This window comes from Notamacropus eugenii, chromosome 2 (assembly GCF_028372415.1).
Source record: "Notamacropus eugenii isolate mMacEug1 chromosome 2, mMacEug1.pri_v2, whole genome shotgun sequence".
NCBI lineage: Eukaryota > Metazoa > Chordata > Mammalia > Diprotodontia > Macropodidae > Notamacropus > Notamacropus eugenii.
Genome location: NC_092873.1, coordinates 401,691,299 through 401,715,112, shown reverse-complemented (window position 1 = coordinate 401,715,112; position 23,814 = coordinate 401,691,299). Strand labels below are relative to the sequence as shown.

The following is a 23,814-nucleotide window of genomic DNA, read 5'->3' as shown; positions in this document are numbered from 1 at the left end:
ACCTTTGGAAACTTTCTGAGGGCGGGGTCTCTATCTTATTCTTTACATTTTGGATACTTTAACATTAGTAGCTGCTTAATAAATGAACATAGAATTCCACTTACTGAAATTAATTGAATCATTATTTGATTGCTGTTAGAGAACTCCTTTTAAATACCTTATATATTGCTTAAAATATGAAGAGTTCATGAGGAAGAGGGGACTGTTACAGTACAAGTTGCTGCACTCCCAGGGCCTCAGTTTCCACAACTGTAAAATGAGGGACTTGTATTAGCTGGTCTTTGTTTCCTTTTTAATTCTATACCTATCATCCTATGAACCTTTTCAGCCTCATCTTAGTGTTCTTTTGATATTCATATCTAGGTCAGAAAGGATGGAGTAATTCAGAAAAAAATCAAGTGAGTTTACAGATTCAAGATATTCCTGAAGTATGTTAGAAAGTGTTCAATATAAGGTGAGAGTAATTCACCATTCAGCAGAACATTTTTCCATAGCATGGCATGGAATAATAAATGAATTTCTGTCTCCCACTGCCACCATCTCATTACCTTCTTCTACAACTGAATTGCCAAGATGACTTTCTGTTAGCCAATCACCTTTCTTTCCAAATAGCCACCAGAGTAAGCTTTCTAATGCACAAACATCACCCACCTATTTAGAAACCTTTAGTAATTCTCCATTATTTAACATGGAGAGTAGAGTTCTTAGCCTAGTTTTCAGGGTCCTCTCCACAATGATCCCATCTACCCAGTTAGCCTTGCTTCACAAGTTTTATTCATCTTTAAGATCCCTATACTTAAGTAAAGCTATTCATTATTGCCTAATTTTGTCTTTCCCTCATCCAACTCTGTATCTTTGTACATTTCATCCTCAAATGCCAGAAACGTACTCTTTCTGTCTCTGCCTAGGCAAATCCTTCTTTTGCTTCAAAGCCCATCTTAAGGATCTCATTTTCATATCACACCTAATTATAGGGGTTCTTTGCTTCCTTGAATCACTGAAAACCCTTTTTATTCTCCTATGCTCTTGTTTCCATCTTTCCCTTACTAGATCCATTCGTTCACCTAATATGTGCCAAACACAAACAGTGTGCAAAGAACTGACTTTATTTATTTATTAAACTAGGGATGGAAATTGACTCTGTGTTTTTCTTGGTGGAAGAACCCTCAAGTGAGGGTTCTCTACAACATCTAGTTTTAAAGAATCTTTTAGAGCCCGCAAGTTAAATGACTTGCCCAGGTTTTCTCATAGCTAGTAAGTGTCAGGCATGGGACTTGAACTTGATCTTTCTGGTCTATATGCCAGCTTTGTAGCCACTATACCATACTTTCTGTCTTTAGTTGACTAAATTAAGGTGGTAACTAACTAGTGAAGCTTATTCTAACTACACAGTGTTCTTTATAGCAAGCCAGACTCAATGTTATTCTGAGGCTTAAACAAATAATTTAAACTGATAATTTAATAACCTCAGAAGACAGCCTTAAACAGTGGAAAGAATACAGTATTTGTAGTTATAGAGCACAGGTTTGAATTTTAGGTCAGACATTGACTTTGGAGAAATCACCTCCTCTCTCTGGGACTTATTACTCTTAAAGTCCCTTGTAGCTTTAAATCTATGCTACTATTTTTTTTATTAGGACTGGCTTTCTTTGATATGCTGGACAGTTGCTTTATTATTTAGACTCCTTATGAGCAGTGTGCCTGCTTATTTTTCAGTACTGTAAATACCACATATCAGCACACTGCTCCAAAGTTTGTTTTTCCCTTGTCAATCTACTTTGCCCAATAAAAATACTAACTTTTACAAAGTTCTGTGAAAAAAAATACCTATCTGATTGCTGGTCTTATCATTTAAAAAAAAAATATAGTAATAGAGTACAATATGAGCTATTGAGATTATCTAAAACAAAGTAGAGTATTTCAGCAGGATTTTGATGTAATTGAGAATTGTTGATGTCCTGAAAGAGGGATGATGCTGGTATATAACCTTAAGAAATTTTCTGTGTATTGAATTTTTAAACTAAGTGCATTTAGGACACATACTTGTTGATTTAATATCTTTTCTCACTCCCCAAAACCTAAATTAATTTAATCAATAACATAGATATTTTTATGACTAATCTCAACAAGTATACACCTTCTGCAACATCCTAAATAGAAGCCTTTTTCCTCCTCTCAAATACAGTAGGCTAGAGGCATTTGAAATAAGCATGTATTCACATGTGGTATGGAAACCACTTCACTATAGCATCACACTGTGTTCATGAGAATTATTATCTCAAGCCAAGAAAGCTGAGAATGAAATTCTATCCTGCCACAGGTCATAGAACTACTCATTTTGTACACTGATTCTTCTGTTTTATCAACATTAGATGATTGCCATGTTTATTTTTTTTCAATATGGCTTTGCCTCTTGACAGTTCATCCTTTGTTCAGAATGTCATCCCAATCCTGATAATGCCTTTCCCCCCCGATTTGTCCTTAGCAATAGCTTTCCAGATATCTACAGGTCTTATGGAATGTATAAAGTTGCCTCTTATTGTGTTCATATATCATTCCTTCTAAAGGTGCTGATTGGTCAGAATTCTCTGTCAGTCTCCTGAAAATCCTACTAGTCTTAATTAATTTAAAAACAAATAGTTTGTTGGGTAATAGAGCATTGCCGCATAGTGTGCTACCCATTGAGCAGAATTATTTGCTGATTAAAATTTGAAACTACATGTCATTTCCTCAGTAAATGTACCCATTGGCCTTTTAGTGAGTACAAAATGAATCACGAGAGGAAGTCATAGGTTATTTGCTCATTAGCAAGTAATCAGAACAACAACTTATCGAAGGTCCTGTATGAGTACAATATGAACTCTTTGAAATTAGGAATTGTTTCCTTCTTTGTATTATCTCCCTGGCATCTAGCATATTGCCTTGCTAGTAGTAGATGTTTTATAAGCATTCATTGATTTAATCATCTTAATGTTTTATTGTTCAATCATTTATCATCCTCCTTTTAAGATTTTACAAATGATATTACATTCTAATCCAGTGTTGCCTTCAGCAATCATCTCTCTTCTTTAGACAAGCAAGTTAAATGTTTGCTGACTAACATGCTTTCTGGGGTATTTTTGTTTCTTTGTTTGTAGAAATTAATTTATATCTCTTTCACTTCTGGTAGAAATTATTACCAATGCTGAAGCAATTTCTGTTATCTACTCCCATTTTAATTTAACAGCTTGTTTAAATCTTCTTAATTGTATGCTACCACCTTTTCTTATTACTGTTCTTTCTTGTTCTTTATTATGAATTCTAGTCTTAGCTCTGATGAGTGGATGGTCAGACTGCATCAGGAATTACTTCCATGTGTTTTCCTATCTGTTAAAATGTAGTCAATTTCATTCTTTGTGACACTATTTAGTGCTCACTATGTCCTGTGCTTACCAATTTTTTTTCTTTTTCTTTTATTAAAGAAAATATTCATAATGGAAAATATGAAGTTTCTGTAGAATAAAGTCCTTGATTTCCTTCTTTTCTTTCTCCTGAACTATGATTTTCCATCTCTTTGTCCCCATCCTTGCTTTTTCCAGTCTTTTGCATTGAACTCACCAAATATCAAAGTGCATGTTGATTTTATTTAGAGGCTCATATGCAGTTTGTCATCAAATTTCTCTATCACTTCATTCTCAGTACCTAATATTGGCACATGAGTTACAACTATTTTTATGGTCACCATTTTGCAAATAAGTATCATTAATACTAAAATATGAAATGATCAAATATCCCACAAAATAGTATTTCTTTTTTGTTTTTGTGTACATGATCAAGCCCACTCTTCCAATGTCTTTCTTTGCCCCTTTCATATCTACCTGTGACCCTGCAGTGGGCTGGTTATTGATTGTCTAGATTTATGAAAGTGATGAAGAAAACATTAGCAATACAGATTAAACTTAAAAGTGTGTCATGCATATGGAGCCCTGCCTCCCAGACAGTTGATTGTTAAACATTTACAAGTACATTCCTTCCTGTGAACCATCGTTCCCTATAGTTACAAATTCTTACTTCTAAGGAAGGAAGCACAGAATAACAGGGTATTTTATTATAATCATGTTGATATATATATATATACTATAAAAATGAGATAATGATCATCCGTATATTATCCTATACTCTTCTGTTCTTTGTATATCAAAATATTCATGTATGCTGACATTAAATTTGTGATGAAAAGTTTAAAAAAAGTTAAAAAAAATGTAGCTCTACTTAGGCTTATGGTTGCTCTCATCAGATTTTTAGATCTTTTAATTTTGATATAGATTTTTAAATAAGGAAAAAATATTCATATGACCAACAATGAATGTAACTATGTGGAGTCAAATTAAAGGAATATCAATATATCTTTCAAAACTTTGGGGTTATAGGAAATACCAAGAAGCAATAAAATGCTGGGGAAAAAGACTGTCATTCATTCTATAAATATGTGCCAGGGTGCATTTATAAACTGCATAAGCTGATTAGAGTTGCTCCATGTAAACATGCAGGCCCTATCTATATGGTCTTGTTTAGTTCCATCTGTAGTTCTCTGTAACGACATTGTAAAAAAATTAGTATTGTTGTTCAGTCATTTCATTTGTATCCAACTCTTTGTGATGGCATCTGGGGTTTTCTTGGCAAAGATACTGGAGTAATTTGCTATTTCCTTCTCCAGTTCATTTTGCAGATAAGGAACTGAGGCAAACAGGGGTTAGTGACTTGCTCAGGGTCACATAGCTAGTAAGTGTCTGAGGCCAGATTTGAACTCACAAAAATGAGTTTTCCTGACTTTAGCCCTGACACTTTATCCATTGCACCATCTATCTGCTCCCTTCCCCCTCTCCCCCAAAATAGTAGCTGTCTCCTTTTGTGAAGAAAAGTTAAGTTTTGGTATCTGGAGGTGATAGTTTGGCAACTTGCCTGAATAAACTTTTTGATAGAATGTAACCTCCTGATGATAGGAACTTTTTAAAAAATTTATCTTCAGTACAGAATCTACTATAATACCTGGCACACAGTAGGTGCTTAATAAATGCTGATTGTTATAGTTGTTATTTATGTCACCTTTGAAAGTTGAATTTGTTAATTTTTTGATGGTGGAGGCTGTTAGAAAACTTACTTCTGAATAAATGGAGTATTACTGTGTCATGGAAATACTTAACACAGAATATTTTCTTTAGCAACAACAGCAATATGTGTGTATACATGTATGTGTGTATATTTAAAATTTACATTGCTTTTCTCATTTTAGTCTTCTGAAATTAGGTGGCAAAAACAAAAAAATTCCATCTAGTATTTACTCTGGGTATTTCAGAGCTGAGTAATTCTATTGCCTCAGGGTTTAGGGTAGCTTTGTGCTACAAAAGCAGAAGAGAGAAAAATAACAATTTAACCAAATCTGTATTAAGTTCATGTGGTAACTCTTATTGGTAGATCAATAGATTTTTTTTCTCTTAATTTGTCCATAGCCTGAAAATCAACAACACAAAGAAGCTTGAATTTGATGGGAGATTTGTTGCTGCACTTTAGTTGTGTGGGTGACCAGAACAGCAAATGTACAGGAAGATTAATTAGCGATTATTTTGCTCGGAAGCATAATCTTGCCATGCCATCTGGTGTGTCATTATTGGGAGGACAATCTTGATGGATTACTCATTAAAATTTCCTCTTTCCTACATTTTGATCCAAGACTATCAGAAGTTCCCTTCATATTGCATAGGATGAATGATTGTAGTCTGCTGTAGAAGTAACAATACAACAGTGATGAGAAGGGTGGTCACCATGAGAGAGAACATGATGTCTGGACAGGACAACTAGGAGAGCTTTAATTTCAATAGCATCAGGGATAGATTTTGTGGCATTTAAACAACTTACTTCAGCTTTACCTTTGACTGATGGCAGAATAACTTTCCAAGAAAGCTCATGGAATTCCTTTTAAAACAGAATATGAATGATTAAAATATCTTAGACTTATTGATTGATATGTGCAGAGATGTTGTTTGGAATTTTCTTTAATGGGTCAGGTTTTTCCTGATCATAGAACACTGGTATTAAATGGTATAGGAAATTAATTTTAGGGCATTATAGATAGACTGCATTGTATTCACAGTCATCTTACGCTGTCATTCTGTCCTTTGGGAAGATAGCCTGGTATAATAGAAAGTACACTGAATTTGTAGTGAGGAAAGACCTGGGCTCAAATCCTACCTCTGTGTGACCTTGGACAACTCATTTAAACTCTCTAGGTGCCATTTTCCATATCAGTAGAAATAAGGACACCCAGGCTAGAATCTAGCCTCTGACTCTTATTGGCTACGTGGCTCTGGTGACTCCACTCAAAGCCCAGGTGTCTCTCCTAGATTGTAAGTTGCAGGTTGTGAGTTGCAGAGTAGTTTCCTTACCCTTTGTGAATACTAATGTGAATACCAATGAAATTAGTCATTTTACCCCTATGCACATACACAAAAATTACATATAATGTACATACATGCATGTATCTAAGCATAAGTTTACAAACATGTATATGCAAATGTATGTGTAATACATTCACATAAGCACATTCATATATGTATAAACATACCTATATGTTCATATATGTGTTATGTGCATTTTTACAGAGAGAGAGACAGAGAAGCACACATATTCAGAAGACCAAGACTGATGGGATCTTTGCAGAAGGATAAGGTTTTCCCAACAATGTATTCCTTTGGCCATTATGGGGAAGTCATAGCAGTCCTAAAAAAAAGTTCAGTCAAGTGAAAAATGAAAAGAACATTTGTGTAAGGAAAAAATGTAAAAATTAACTTATGAATAAACCTAATCTCTCAGATAATATTTTGATTGGAGACACACAGACTTTTTAGGAATAGATAGAAAATTACCCTTCAGATGAATGTACTGAGAGGATCTATTTGAAACTAGGGTCATTATTAAAGTAACAATTACTACAGGACATTGTATATGACTTTGTACAGGGCATTTGCATATGACTTTGTAGAGTTTTCAAGCTTATAACTGACACAGTCAAAATAATTCTTGGGGGACCATGAGAATTTTATGCAAAGATTGTTGGTTTCATACCTGACTGAATGATGAATTTCTTGAGTTAAAGATAAGTTACTGACCAGTAGGAGGCTCTGTTTGAGGTACTATATATAAGGAATAAGAGAAGATTTGAAAGATTCTATAGAAAGAGATAGCAAGAAAGAAGAGAGAAAGTAAACATGCACAGGAGGGGTCATAAGAAACCAAGGACAGAAGGCACAGAAGCCTTCCTTCCTAGACAACAGATCCTTCAGCTGCTTTGTTGGGAACTTGCTAATTGCAAAAGAAATAATTGCTTTTCTGATTGGTTGGAGAAAGGCTGGAGCAGTTGGTGGAAGTTTATTGGAAGAGAACAGAATCCTGCTGTTGTGTGAAGGGTCACTGAGGGTATTGCTCTCTAGTGCCATCTGGAAGCCAAGGAAGGAGAAAAGTCTCAGGGGTCCCTTTGTTATTTCTTGCTGTCTCGGGTTTAAGAGAGAAAAAGAGAATAGCAAAGCAACAGAGTTTTTGTATATTTTGTTGAGTTATGCTTTGCTATGAAAAGAGGATTGAGCTGATTGAGCAAGGGAGAGCCCCCCATTGTTTGCAAATCTATGGATTTGTCATTTTTCTGACTTAAGGAAAATGCTTATCCCTGAAAGAGCATACCACTTTTCTCAGTGCTCTGTTATGGAAGGCTAGAAGAAAGAGATTGTCACTGCTTCTTTGGCTTTTGAGCAGAAGAGAGACACTGCACACCAGGAAGTCAGAAAGGATCAGGAAGGTAGCAACTAGCAAACAAGAAGCTTTGTGTGGTGCAGATTGTTCTTGAAGGGACCAAGTTCTGCATTCCCATGTTGTGAGTTTTCCTGGGCATATGGAATCCACACTCCTGTGCTCTGCTAGATTTTTATAAGTGTGTGCCTATTCTCCCCCTGTTGACACTGGAGATATTAGTAGGAGGGTACACATTTGGTTTCTAGTAATGTTTTTATTATTATTGTTTTTTTTCTACTAAGTAACTGTGATATTTGATTAGTTTTACCTTTGTATTTAATTTAGTAAATGCTATGATTATTCTTACTTTTGCTTTATTGTTTCATAAATGCTCTATATTTAAGAATTAATGATGCCACAGTGACGGATTCTATATAAATCAGAAGCATATCACTGGGAGTTTACACCCTGTAATGATGAGTAGTAGATATATACCCCCCACCCCTCCTCATATTGGGTTTATTTCTAAGACCCTGAAAGAGTTTTGAATCACCAACTTCTTGAGGTGATAGCCTAGAACAATACCGTCTTTGGAGATCACTCGGTTCTCCCACTAAGGAACAGCCCAACTGTGTGATGTACCTAAGAGAGTTCGTGAATCACAGGGTCAGGTCCTCCCTAAACTTTTTATTCAAGAGCTGCTGTAGAAGAGCATAGCAAGATGGGTGTAACAATATGGGTTGTCCTTCTGAGCCCTTTCTTTCTCACCTGGAACCTCCCTTAGCACTTCATTTCTGCCTTCATTTGCCCTGCTAGAATTATTTATGGAAACATCCTATCTCCTAGCTAGATACCACTTCTTCTGAGGTCAGGGATCAGTCAAGTGAGAAGACCAAATTAGAAAGACTGGCAATTAGTGTTAATGATGGATTGTATTTCTAACTTTGTTTAGGAGATTCCTTATGTCCAGGGAATTGAATTGAATACAACCATTCCCTACTCTTCAAATTACATTATGTTTGTAATAAATATATTATACATACACATGCACACACACACAACACACAAACACGTCATTTCCTCTGATAGGATTCAATATTCTTTAATGCAGGGATTGTTTCATTTTTGTTTTTGTTTTCCCAATGACTAGCGCAGAACCAGAAACCAGAAGAGATGTGAACGTTTTTTGGAGCAGGGGATTTCTGAAACTTTCAGCCTCTGACCTCATAAAGATTCTATAGCAACTTTCCCTGCAGAATTTTAATCCATGGGAACCCATCCATTTTTTTCTCTGTGCCCTTCAATATCTGCTGTCCACAATGCCTGGCTGCTTTTCATTATGCATCAAGCTTTTTTTCCCCCCTTTCATATCTGTGGTACAAAGTTTTTAAATTCATAACTAAGGCCCATGCCATTCCATGTGGCAGTTAGTGGCAACACACTTTTAAAAGGGCCTGATAAAATAGTAAAGATTTTTTTATTCTTGCTGACTGAATATAAGCATCAAAATAGTCCTATGATTCATAATTTCATTAGTGGAGTTATGCCACTAAAGTAGCTTGCAAACTTTCTAAACTTTAGTTCATGGTCTTCAGTAGAATCATAATTAGCATGATAAGTAACATTTTGTACCAAAAAACTGACTCCAAGGGAGTGTACTTCCTCCTTGGGAGAACAGATTACCTCCCCACAGTGACCAACATCTCATACCTCACTTTGCTATCTTCTCTACTATCTTATAGGGTCATGAGTATTCTTGTTTCACCAACCTCAGGGTCCTGGCATCATGGTATCTCTCTTCCCTTTCTGGTACACATCTTCCTCCCATCTGTCATAGTGGTGAGGTCTGCAGTCTCTGAGAGATGGGCCGCCTCTTCTCCAAGTATCACTGAAAGTTGGATTGTCTTATATACCCACGGGGACTTTTCTCACTGCCTCACCTTGCTCAGCTATTATTGCCCCAGGTTAAATATATCTAGTTATGACCCTGTTGCTGTGACATCAGTTGATGTGCTTAAGTGGGAGGGAATACTGTCATCTAATGGACAGTGCTGTGGTGCTGAAGCTGCTGGGTTTTTTTTCAATCATTTTTATTTAAAGTTTGAGTTCTATGCCCAAAAGGCTATAAAAATGTACATACCCTTTGACTCAGCAATACCACTTTTAGGGCTGTATGCCAAAGAGATCATACAAATGGGAAAAGGACCCACATGTATAAAAATATTTATAGAAGCTCCTTTTTGTGGTGGCAAAGAATTAGAAATTGAGGGAATGCCCATCAAATGGGGAATGGCTGAACAAGTTGTGGTACATGAATGTAATGGAATACTATTGTTGTATAAGAAATGATGATCAAACACACTTCAGAAAAACGTAGAAAGACTTAAATGAACTGATGCTGAGTAAAGGAAGCAAAATCAGGAGAACATTGTACAAAGTTACACCAACGTTGTGTGATGACTAACTTTGACAGACTTGACTCTTCTGAACAATGCAAAGTTCTAAGACAAGTCCAAAAGGCTCAGGATGGAAAATGCTATCCACATCCAGGAAAGACTTATGGAGTCTGAATGCAGATGGAAGCACATTATTTGCTCTCTCTCTTTTTTGTTTTGTTTCTTCTTTCTCATGGTTCATTCCATTGGTTATAATTCTTCTTTACAATGTGACTAATGTGAAAATATGTTTAGTATGAATGTATATGTAGAGCCTATATCAGATGGCATGCCATCTTAGGAAGGAGAGAGGGGAGGAAAGGGCAGAAAATTTAAAACTCAGAAGCTTGTGGAACCGAATGTTGTAAACTAAAAATAAATAAATATTTCATAAATGCAAAAAAAAATATAAAGTTTTGAGTTCCAAATTCTATCCCTCCCTCCCTTTCCCTGAGAAAGTAAGCAATTATATATAGATTATACACATGCAATAATGTAAAGCATTTCCATGTTGGTCATTTTATATAAGAAGACTTGAATAAAAGAAAAAAAATGAAAGAAATTAAAAAATAGCATGCTTTACTTTGTATTCATTCAATATCAGTTCTTTCTCTGGAGGCAGACAGTAGACTTCATTATTAGGTTTGGGATTATCTTGGATCATTGTATTGCTGAGAATAGCTAGGTCATTCACAGTTCATTGAATGTAATCATTGCTGTTACTGTGTACAACATTCTCTTAATTCTGTTCACTTCACTATGTATCAGTTTATGTAAATTTTTCCTGAAAATCATCCTGTTTGTCATTTCTTATAGAAAATAACCTGCCATTACAATCATATATTACACCTTGTTTAGCTGTTCCCCACTTGATGGGCATTCCTTTGGTTTCCATTTCTTAGCCACCACAAAAAAAAGGTATTATTAATATTTTGGGAGAAATAGGTCTTCCATCCCCATGTCTTTTTTTAAAGATGTCTTTGGAATATAGATCTAGCAGTAATATTTCTGGATCAAGGGTATGCGCAGTTTTATAGGTCTTTGGGCATAGTTCCAAATTTCTCTGCAGAAAGTTTGGATCAGTTTACAACTCTACCAAAAGTGCATTAGTGTCCCAGGTTTTCTCACATCCCCTCCAATATCTGACATTTTTGTCATATCCATCATATTAGTCACTCTTATGAGTGTAAGGTGGTGGGTTGTCTCTATTCAATAGTGATTTAGAATATTTTCTTCATATAACTATACATAATTTTACTGTTGTCTGAAAATGTCCTGTTCACATCCTTTGATCATTTAAAAATTGGAGAATGGCTTCTCTTTTTATAAATTTGGCATTGTTATCCACATATTTGAGAAATAAGGCTTTATCAGAGAAATTTGTCACAAAACTTTTTCCCAGATTTCTACTTTTTTTAGTTGCATTGGTTTTGTTTGTGCAAAAACTTTAATTTGATATAATCCAAATTATCTATTTTACATTTTGAAATGCAATCTATTATATCTTCTTTGGTCCTAAATCCTCCCTTATTTATAAATCTGACAGATAAACTATTCCATGTTGTCTTAATTTGCTTATTGTATCTCCCTTTAAATGTAAATCTTGTACTCATTTTGACCTTATCTTGGTAGATGGTGTGAGATGTTGGTCTGTATCTAGTTTCTGTCATACTGTTTTCCCATTTTCCCAGCAACTTTTGTGAAATAATGAGTTTTTGTTTCAAAAGCTTAGATCCTTGGATTTATTATATACTGGATTACCATGGTCACTTACTATAAGTACTTTGTAAACCCTTGGAGTCTTCCCCTCCCAGATCTATTTTTTTTTTACAAGAGGTCATTCTTTGGTTCATTTTATTGTCTTAATCACTGAATAGGTGCTGCCTCAGTCAGACTGAGACCTGTTAAAAACCTTAGCTTGAAAAAGTCAAAGTTTCCCTCTGCATTCTGGGCCATCTCCAGTTGTCCTGATCTGTATCTGGCCACTGAACCAAGATGACTCTGGAAGACAAAGTGAGGCTGATGACTTTGCACAATGCTCCCTTAAATTGAATTAACTTGCATGTCATGGCAACACCTCCCTGATGTCACGGTTCTCTTTGAGAAAGAAGGAAAAGCAGCAGCAATTTGTACCTAGTCTATTCCACTGCTCTACCAGTCTATTTCTTAGCAAATGCCAAATTGTTTTGCTAATTGCCACTATATAATCATGATGAGGCTTTTCAGATGCATTGAGGCTGGTCTTCAAACAGGTATGCATGCAAACTGGTGTTGGAAATCTTTCTCCTTTAGTAAGATCAACAGAGCTTTTCGTCTGTTGGCATAGACTAAGAACAAACAAACAGCCAGGGACATCTCAGGCATCAGATTAGGACTTTAAGAGAAGAAGCATCATAAACCTAAAGGAATATTATAAAACCTTTACCAGGTCAAAAGCTGAAAGCTTCAGAAATCATTCCCCCCCTCTTCCCTGAAACAATCAAATCTCCTCATGTGTTCTTCCTCTTTACAGATGGCATTGTACCTGTTTTAACCCTAGAAAATCACAGGATCATAGATTTAGAACTGAAAGGGACAACTTGATAGTTAGTTAATTAAACTTGATCATCCATGAAAGTCAGAGGTTTTTCTGAAAGAGAAAGGAACAGTTAGGATAATCAAAAATTATCATGAGAGTAATCAAGCTGAGAATGATGGTGACAGAAATGCAAATCTGATTGCCCTAGATTACTTCCAAATTCAGTTTGGAGCATGTAATAAATGTCTGGGAAAAATTAATCCTTTCTCACCCACAGCACCACAATCACCCACTCATCCTTCACCCCTCCCCCAACAAAAATAGAGTTAAAAAAAAAAAACCCAAAGGAGAAAGCTTCCAAAGTTGGAGGGAAGTGATACATTAAAAATCTTGGCATTTTAAACTCCTTTATCTTCTTTATTCATTATTTATCTTTGCTTCTTTTATCTCAACACTGCCCTCTGGACTCTGATCTCTTTACTAGCTAACTTGTGATCTAGGGACAATTTTGAGATAGGGATTTCAATTCCCACTTGATGAAAGTCAATTCTCTAATAGGTACTTTCCAATTACTCATAAATTGGATGAGATGAGATTCAGTTAGTGAATCCAACCCTAATACATAGTCACAAAGCTAACTACCTTCAAAAAAGCAATATAGTAATACATATTTTGAAAAAAACTTTTCAAAAGCCCTATTATTTTTATTATTATTAAGTCTATTGAAACAGGGTAAAAAACTGCCTTAAAGAGATTCATTGCTTAGCAATATATAAAGGATGTTCTAATCTATTCTAATCTACTAAAGATTAAAATTAATTAAAGATTAAAGCTGTACTAAGAATCATGAAACATCCTGTATGTTGTCATCAATTTGTGAGGAAGAAAACTGAGTTACTGAAAGGCTGAGATATTCTCACATACAAATCAGTGATCTAGCTGATACCCATTCTGAAATTTTAACCTGATATCAAATAGTTCAAAACATATAGAGATATATAGGGTATCATAGACTGTGAAGTGAAATGGATTTAGATTTCTGATTCCCAATCCACTCTACTATTTCCTACTGTAAGTCAAATGAAATCTAGCAACACATAGACTTGGGAAAAGAGAAGCTTACAGGGGTTGAAGTAAGCTTGATGAATTTCTCTGCAAGCTCTTTGACCTAGGGACATAACTTAAGGACTAAATTTACGAACAGGTATTGCCCACCAAAAGTTTTTATATAAAATTTTGAAAATATATGGCCTTTTATTATTGAGGCAAATTTAAAAGTGTGAGAAGAGATAGGGGAGCTTTTGACAGGGGAGCTTTTTATATATAGCCTCTCATGCGGATGTGAGATACTTGAATTTTGAAGTATGGTCACCTGTACTCAGTGTAGATAACTTATATTTGCTGATGATGATTCTGATCAAATAAACCTGTTGAGGATGAGTGGCTATAAGAAATATACTCTGCAGGACAGCCTGCTGGGGTACATGCTCCATTGGGTTATTAAATTCTTGTTTTTCTACAAAAGTTCTTATGGTATTAATAGGTTGTGGTACTTCAGTACCTATAAGATGGTAAGCATATTAAACATAATGTCAGACTGCAAATAGAATAAATAGAAAGTTGAACATTATAAAAATAACATGTGATGAATCTGACCTTACCTAGACTAGAGAGGTCCTAAAACAGAGGCTTAAGCAACTCTCCCAAGACAGAAGGAGATGAGCAAAGAATAGGTCATGAATATATTTATAGCAGGGAGAATACAATTATATTTTGTAATTACCTACAAAATATCAGGTTGAAAAAGGGCTCATTTTTGATGATGGCATGCTAACAACTGACTATGGCATGCCAACAACAATTTATAATTATTAGTGCTGCATTGGGCCAGAATAGTGAGTTTTCAATGTCATGCAATTAGGTAGTAGCCACACTGTAGAAAAGTTTTCATAAATTCCTGTGTCTGGAAAATATCATATCCAACCTTGTAGAAATGAGCCTCCTTCTGTAAATAGCTTTTCTTTGTATAACTTGCACTTTGATAGGCCATATTTGAAGACTTTCCAGTTGGATGGGGCCTTTCAAAGCTCTGATGGTATAACGTTGGAGAATTCCATCACCTCCATGTTGTGAGGAAGCACCAAAATTGGACTTCAACAGAGCAAGACATAAAAGTGTAAATATTACTGATAAGAACTTTGATTGGATTTAGATTTTGTATTAGTTTTCGTGAATGTGAATACTAATATATTCATATTCAGAAATAGTTCCTTATTTACTCAAAATATTAACAGTACCCTTATTTGACAAAGTTAGAGTTATCTTATCTTTCTACATACCCTTAAGATAAATCATGTAAATGACTGCTTACTTTAGGATTCACTTGCACACAATGTATTTATCTTAGAGCCCACAGTCATGTAATCTGTCTTAGAACGTAGTTTCTTCTTATTGGTGTCAAGATCTCTACACGAGCCTGCTCTAACTTGGGTTTAAAATGTTTTTAATTGATTTATGATTGTCAGTCTCCCCAGTTCAGAAGCATTTCATGGACTTATGTTTGAACAAGTAGCCAAGAGCAAGAGCTGTATTTTTTTAAAATAATATTCTATTTTTCCCCAATTACATATGGAAACCATTTTTAACATTTTAAAATAATTTTTAGTCCCAAAATCTTTCATCTCCCCATCCCCAAGATGCTGAGCAATATGCTATAAGTTATACATGTGCAACATGTAAAATATATTTCCATATTAGTCATTTTTCTAGAAGAAAACTAACAAAAAAAGAAAGTGAAAAATAGGCTGCATTCAGATTTAATCAGTTCTTTTGCTAGAGGCAAATATCACTTTTCATCATGAGTCTTCTGGTATTGTCTTGGACAATTGTATTGAGAATAATTTAATTATTCACAGTTGTTCATTGTACAATATTGCTGTTACCATGGACAGCGTTCTGCTCACTTCACTTTGCTTCAGTTCATGTAAGTCTTTCCAGGTTTTTCTGAAATGATCCTTAAGAGTGGTATTTATTTGGTGCTCTGTAAATGAATGACTTAATTATACACATATCATGTATAAAGCACTGTACTAAATACTGAGGATAAAAATAGAAAAGTGGAGAGAGTTCCCAAAATCAAGAAGCTCACATTCTAATGAGAGAGATAATACATATAAAAAGTTTCAGTTGCAAGTCAAGTAAAAAGATTCCATAGTCCTTAGGATGAAACAGTAATTTTCTTCAATGTCCTATGCAAGATCCTTATGTCTGCCATACAGAATAAAGAGAGTAAGAAAAGGTAAGAGAAGAAAAATCCAAATACAACCATCTTGGGTTATCTCAAATCCACCTCTATCCTCTATTTAAAATTGTTTATACGTGTGTATGTATGTATATGTGTGCATATGCATATATATAATGTATTTGTGTATAAACTTATGCACACAGTCAATTCTTGTCATTCACAGTAATTATGTTCTATAAAGTTTCTGTGAATACCAAAGTGTTGTTCTTAGTGGAAATACAGGAATAGATTCCTGCAAGCCTCGAGTCAAAACATTTACTTTTACCACTTTCCAGAATGGCCTCATGCACAAATTTTAAAAATTTCTTCTTCCTTTTTGTGGATATACTGCATTGTTGATTGATTAACACTGACCCCATAGCCAGCAGCATTATGATTCATGCCTAAATGACACACATTTTCTCTCTAAGGCACATCACAGTTTTCTTAAGCTTAGGAACACAACACTCTAGCACTGTGCTTGGGGGTCACTTTAAACAGTGAAATCACTAGCAAAAAAGGACAAAACTGAGAAAAATGTGGTACTAAATAGGACACTTATTTACAGTATGAGAGCTGAAAGAAAAAGACAGTGTCCTCTGGTTTGATCTCAGATGCAAAAGTGCACATCAATGACTTGAATTTTTCTTTACCCTGCACATGTTCAGTAATGACCATGATAGGACTTCACAAGTATTGATTTGGAGATTCCAAATTAATTTTAGCAACTCAGTGAATTCACATATTTGGAACTCATGAGTAAGGAGGATTGACTAAATGAGAACTGACTCGTACATAGATACATGTTTACCTGTTTCTCCTCACTTGTCAATTCTACCATATGTTATATACAGGGAGAAGAGATGAACAGTAAAGGGGCTGAACAAAAGGTTGAGGGGAAGAGGTAGCTTAAGCCAAGAGGGTAACAGCAGAAAACAAAGATGGCCATCAGCAGTAAGATTCACATCTTTTGCCATTAAACATAAGCACTTGGTGCATGTAGGATGCACTAAATGAAAAGGCCAAAGCTAGAGGTGCCTGTATGGGGCATATTTCAGTTACTCCTGAGAGTATCACTATGTTACAACACAATTGAAAAAACTGATATCACTACTGAGGACACCAAGCCATAAAGAAATGATCAAAATTATGTTCAGTATATTGTTTAGTTGAACAGGAACATCTATGACATTTTGGAAAGATTCTCCTAAAAAAACAGCTAAAATAAAAAATTGGTCTATTTTAAGGTCTGTACCTCTGTTATCTGGAAAATACTCCCTCCCCTCAGGAAATTTGTCTTTTAGAATAAATGTGACATTATTCTAAATAGTTTAAACATGTGGAAGGTGATTAATGAAAAGGCAAAATGGGAGGAAGATATATGTCAACTGAATCTAGTACCCAGAGACAAAATTAGAACGAAGGGAGAGGACACTTGGAGGTTATTTAATGTTTAAAGCTGATTAATAGAAGCAGTAATCATTTCAGTGACTTCTCTTATGAAATAAAAAAAATATTGTGATATGTGCAAAGCAATGCTTTCAGCATGCCAGGGATTTTGATTTTACAGTGTGTTCAGAGAGATTGAGAACTGTTACCTTGCTATAACTCAAAGATATAAAAGTCTTTATATTTTTTTTTCTTTCTTTTCATGAAACAGTGGAGGCTCTTCATTTGGGGACATTAATGGCTGCCCATGGCTATTTCTTTCCAATCTCAGATCATGTTCTCACATTAAAGGATGATGGCACATTTTACCGATTTCAAGTAAGTATATTTCAAATGTACTTTAATCAACTGATGGGAAGCTTTTGGATTTTTAAAGGAGCATTTCTGAAAATAATTTATTTTCTCTCCTTTTGACTTGGGCAAGGTAATGGTATAATTAATGTTTAAGAAAGAAAAAAACGAAACCTACTAACAGATCCAGAGAAAGATGAATTTTACCCACAGAAGTAGGAAAGGTAGTTTGAGGAAAACTGTATGCCTTGGATATTTACATTTTAAATAAAGAGCTTGAGACCAGTATAGACAGTGATTTGATGAAATGATTTGATGAGGTTGAAATGCCCCCATCTGTGAGTTGTGGGCCTTGCTTGAGATCCTTGACTATTTTCAATCAGAAATTTAGAGAGAAAGCATGGCAACGTAGCTGGAGGACGGGGATAGACAGGTGAGGAATGTGTGTGTGTGTGTGTGTGTGTGTGTGTGTGTGTGTGTGTGTGTGTGTGTAGGAGGTAGATTTCATGAAACATAGCTAATTGCATGCTCCCCACAATTTGATACTAGCAACTTTCCTGCAAGTCAATGAGGACTATCCTAAGCCTTTCTTTGCAAAGTATAGTCAACTGAGACATGAACTGAACACCATATGAGCTGAAATGGTACAAAATGCTGATGCCTCCTTGTTCTAACACCCACCCCTCCTCCACATCACCATTCCTGCTTCCCTCATATGTCTGAACCATTTTCAAATGAAGCAAGCAGGACCTTTGTAATTCTCCTTTCCACTAATGGATGTTCCATCTAACTTGATTTACTTGGCAGACATTTGCCACTTGAGTCCACTTGAACATACTTGGAGCAAGTGATATATATTCTCTGACAGAATCAGACATGATGAGTCAGGAATCACTGATTAGAGGATTGAAGCTTACAGAAATAAAACATGCTGATAAACCCAAAGGTCAAACTTTGGGATTGACTGCTTTCATCAGTGAATTTCTGTAAATTATGTCTTGCAATCCAAATTTCAGATATCATTATGATGCTGTTTTAAAAAGCATGAAAAGCAGAAGACTGTGTCTAGAATGATCACTGAAGAGAAATCTGGGAACCACTTGGTTAGGAAAACCGGGCAACTAAAATAGAAGGGGAAAGCAAATTTTAAGATTCTTTTTCTCCATCAAAGAGTTTTTGTAGCTGGTGTTCAAAGGACAGTTGGAACATAAGCAATGGAAATCCATAACTATCTTTTTCTCTGTGTATTCCAGTGGTATCTGATTTAGTCAGCATGGTTGCTCATATCTTGATATTTTCTTCACCAATTTGAATTAATTTATAGGAAATCAGTCTTGTCCAAAAATCTGAATTTTTAAGGAATGATATTTTTATGAAGTAATTTTTTTTATTTTAAGTAAACATAATAGATCGAAATAGATGAAAAAGTTTCTAATTATTACTAAAATTCTTGTTTAAAAATATATTTTTAATTAGCACATAGTTGTTTATATATAAATGGTTTTCTCAAAGTGCTTCAAAATAGCCAACTATCTTTGGTCATTGCGAATATAACTTCAAATTTAATTCATGAGATCATAGATTTAGGGCTGGAGGGGGTCCTTCATTTAGAGCATAAGGAGATGATATCATAGGAATTAAATGACTTACCCAAGATCACACAGCCAATAAATTATACAGGAGGATTTAAATTGAGGCCCACTGACTGCAAATCCAGAATATCTCTATTATATCATACTACCTTAGAGGTCAATTTAACCTAGTGGTGCCAAACCCAAATAGAAACAGAGGCCACTAACCTTTATATAAGGATCCTATGGGTTGCATATTCACTTAGTTTTAACATGTAATATTATCTATGTTTAGCTGTGTTTTTATTTATTTTATTAAATATCTCCAAATTATATTTTAATCTGGTTCAGGGAGTTTTGGGGGCCTGTTTTGATATCTAGATTCTATCCCAACTCTCAGCTATGGCTAACATTCTTTTTTGATAATAGAGCAAGGGTAGACCAATTCAATTAAATACATCACAAAACTTGAATTAATAGAGTCTATTTAATGAGAATTTATCTTACAATATACCTTTAAAAATTAAGATGTATTGCTTTCTAACTTGCCAATTACATGTTACAGGAAACCTATCCTAACATACATACCACTATTACAAAAATCAACCTACAATAAAAAATTTCTAAATTCTAATTGATGGGCTACATATATTAAAAGACATTTGTTGCAACAAAGCTCCAATAAAGTGAAAAAAACCTAGTCATACATTTAAGTTTGTTATAAGTGTTGGACTTGTGTTATTTGGTGATTTTTGCCTTTGGAAGAGCAGAACCTTTATGGAAGTACCTGCGTTTTCCAATAGGGTGTAAACTTTCCCCTCATTTCTTAAGATTCAAGCATTTTATAATGTGTCTTTTGCATTTTCTGTAAACTCCAAATTGTTGAGTCAGCATTCTGATAAAACAGCTAAATGTCATTTTCACCTGACAAGATTTCGTGCATATCTTTCACAACCTTCATCACATTCAGATGTGTGCGAAGAAGCAATTGCTGAACGTGTTTGGGTGCTGATGTATAAGGCTATGAGTGGTTAACATTGCAAACTACAACACCAACCACACTCATCCCTCACTTTGTTATGCCCTCAAGACTTGACAGAATTGCAAGATCAATATTTTTATCCTAATAACTTTCAAAAAGTTTTTTCTCACACATAATTTGAACTTTTCCTTAAGATGACCTCCTCCTGAACATTTAAAAATCCTGGAGTTTTCACATTTCTACATGAGTCAGGGCAACATAGTTAATAACTCATGAGCATTGATAACTTTTCAAAGATTGGCTGATCCTACACCTCCTATTCCTTCTGCCTTCTCTCTTATCAAAATACACACAGAAGAATTAAGGTAGTTGGAAAAATCATTTCAGTTTTATTATTCACTATTTCTGAGCATTTTAACAAATTGGTATGACACGGGAACACTCTTCTCCCAGTATAATAGTAATCCCTTCATTTAGCAAGCCTTTTTAAAAGCACTAGTCAAGATGCTAGAGGAGATGTGGAGATAATTAAGATAATAATGAAGCATTTAGTATAGCAGTAGATATTACACATAAACATGAAATATTTTAAATAATCACAGAACCACTATGAACTATGCAATACTAATAATACCAAAAAAAAAAAAACTTATGAGAGGTGCTGACTACTAATTTGAAGGGAGGAGCCTTCAAACTGGGGGAAACCAAGGAGTGCTTCATGTAAGAGGTGACATTTGAGCTATCCTCTAAAGCAGAGGTGTCCAAAATTCACAGCTGTGTCTGGAACAAATTAAAATGTTTTTGGGAAATGATGAACAAATTTAATACAATAAAATAAAACATAGATAATATTAATATGTAGTTTTCTAAGTCAAGATGCAGACTGTAAGAATCTTAATGTATCATCCAGTGGCCCCCATTACTCTAAAGGTTATATAATATTTAAAAGGGAAAGGGGAGTTCCAAGAATAGGGTATAACAAATTAGAACTCTTATTCCCTTCATGGAGAATGATGGTTGAAATATTAAATCTTTTTCATTAATGAAGTCGCAGAAAACTGACTCAGCTTTCATAAACTACAATACTATGCAAGATTTCTTTATGTTCAGCCTTTCTTACTGGCAATATACCCCTTTTATCTTGTTACATAAAAATCATCTGTTTTTGAAATTGAATTTCTAATGTCTGGGAATTCATTGCATGCTATTTTCAGGGAGATAGTCATCAGCAAGATATTTACAAAAGGATAATGATTAAATAGATATTAAAGTGGATGCCCTTATTGCCCAGGGGTTAGTTATCATGTTATTATTTTTTTAATGTCACTGACCACTAAAGTAAAATTAGCTCACATTAGATAAGTGAATGTCTTCAAACTTTGGTCCATCTGTTAGCTACTAATCTGATTCTCACCATTATCTCTTCCTCCTAGTGTTTTGGGACATACTACTAGACAAAATAGACATCTGGTTATTGCTTTTTACTAAAACCATAATCCAGGAATGTCCCACAGCAGCTCTGACAAATAGTACTTTCTGTAAACTCCAAGTGCTGGCAATAATTTGGCACACGATTGTTCTGACTGGCACCTCACCAAAACATTTGCATTTTCTTCCCTCCTCAATGGAGGGAGAGAGCAGCTTTTTCCTACTGAACTATCTGATGCTCATTTAACAACATAACCTTTTGGGGTTTTGGTAAAATGTCAGCCAATTCTATTGAAAAAGTAACTTTTAACTTAATCCCATGGTGTCATAAGGTGACACACACTGGCTGCAGGACCTCATAGTTGTATTTCTAGCAATTCCTTTTTTTTGTAAATTGAACAGTATGGGAATTAAACCTGAAAGTCCAGTTTTCTTAATTATGTCCAAGGCACTAACTCAATAAAAAATAAAATAATTGCAAAAACATTTTTGCATTAATAGTTCTTGAAGGAGAAGTAATGGACTATAAGGAAAATATATTTTTCTTTGCAATGTGGCTTCTTATTTAAGACATTTAAATGAAATCAGCATTTTATAAAATAATTAAAAACAAGTAGTCAAATTATCACCAGTAATCCAAGAATATGATAATGAGCCACAATTTGGTCATTGTTATCCGTTTTCCATTTTTTTTTTTTTTGGAGGGAAGTCGGTTAAGAGAAAAGGTTGTTGTTTTTGTTGATGCACTGAAGTTCTTTTTGTAGCCTTTTTGACTGGATGATAAGATACAATTCTGGTTATAGGAATGAAGTTAAATCATGTCCTATTTCCCATTATTGTGGAAGTTATTGTACTCAAACCAGAATTTGAGATATGTATATGTGATGGTGGTGGTAGGAAATTGGAATTATTCTGTTTATTCTCCGCTCCTGGTATTTGCCTGTTATATTCAGTCCTCTCATATCCATCTTGCTGAATGAAGATCATCAAGTTGACAAGTACAGAATAGAAAAATGAAAGCCATTAAGGACTATGTTTCAGAATAGTTTTCATTTGCTCAAAAGTAAAACTGTATGGGTTGCCCTGAAAGAAAAGAAAAAATAATTAGAATACTTCTCATTCCACCCTAGCCTATTGAATTTAAGCTGAATTCTAAGTCTTTGGAGAAATCATTTAAAAATTGCTATAGATTGATGATGTGCATATGATGATATAAAGATGGAGGCATCAAGGGCACGGAGTTTTCTAATAACATCAGAGCTTTCAGGGATCAGTAGTTTGAAGAGACCTGAGATCCTAGTATTTCACATATTAGTAGACAAGTAATGTACATAAAATTAGAAAAATGTTACATGCCTGGATCAAATTTATGGATAAAATTATCATTTATATATGATTATATAAATTAGATTTATAATATGCTCAAATTATATGGCTATATTACTCATGCCATACATCCTAGTAAGAAAGAAGGCAAATTAGATATTTGATTATAATATTTTTGAGATCAAGAGTATTAATGATCTTTGGGATATATTGCCCTGACTCGTACAATGCTGTCTACCACATAGACGATCAATGGATATTGATAAAGATGTTATTTGAAGCATTGATTTCCAGTAAAAACGTGATAGTTATACAAGTATCATTTTTTGTTGTTGAACCTAGGATCCCTAAACCATTTCAGCATAGTGAGCTCATCATGGTATGATATGCATTGGATTTCTAGATAGACCCTATTCTATTTAAGAGCTGTAAAATGCAGGACAACCATGAATGAAAAAGCATTCGAAATTTAAAGTGAGAGAAGAGAGACATAGTGACTTCCAAATTGAAAAGAAAACTTGGAATTCTGAGCATAATAATTTGTATATCATCATTGCTACAAACTTGTTAAGTGATCATGGAAAAGCATTTTGCCTACCTACTCCTCATCTTTCCTTATTTATAATTTGGAAATATGAAAGATGAGGATCAAGTGATAAGGTTTATAAATCATGTTGCAAATTGCAAAAGTTTTTTGCTGTTCCAGTGGGAATCACAGAATGTCAAAACTGGAAGCAATATCAGACGTCATCTAGTCTATCCCCCCTTAT

General features: G+C 34.7%; 1 protein-coding gene across 5 annotated transcripts in view; it reads left to right on the top strand.

Moving 5' to 3' along the window:
- RGS7 (regulator of G protein signaling 7) overlaps positions 1-23,814 on the top strand; it is a 699,575-nt gene that overhangs the window by 515,964 nt on the left and 159,797 nt on the right. For all 5 annotated transcript variants that reach the window (XM_072647574.1, XM_072647571.1, XM_072647570.1 and 2 more), the window contains one exon: positions 17,658-17,764. In XM_072647574.1, coding sequence (XP_072503675.1) covers positions 17,658-17,764 — 107 coding nt within the window. The remainder of the gene's footprint in view (positions 1-17,657; positions 17,765-23,814) is intronic.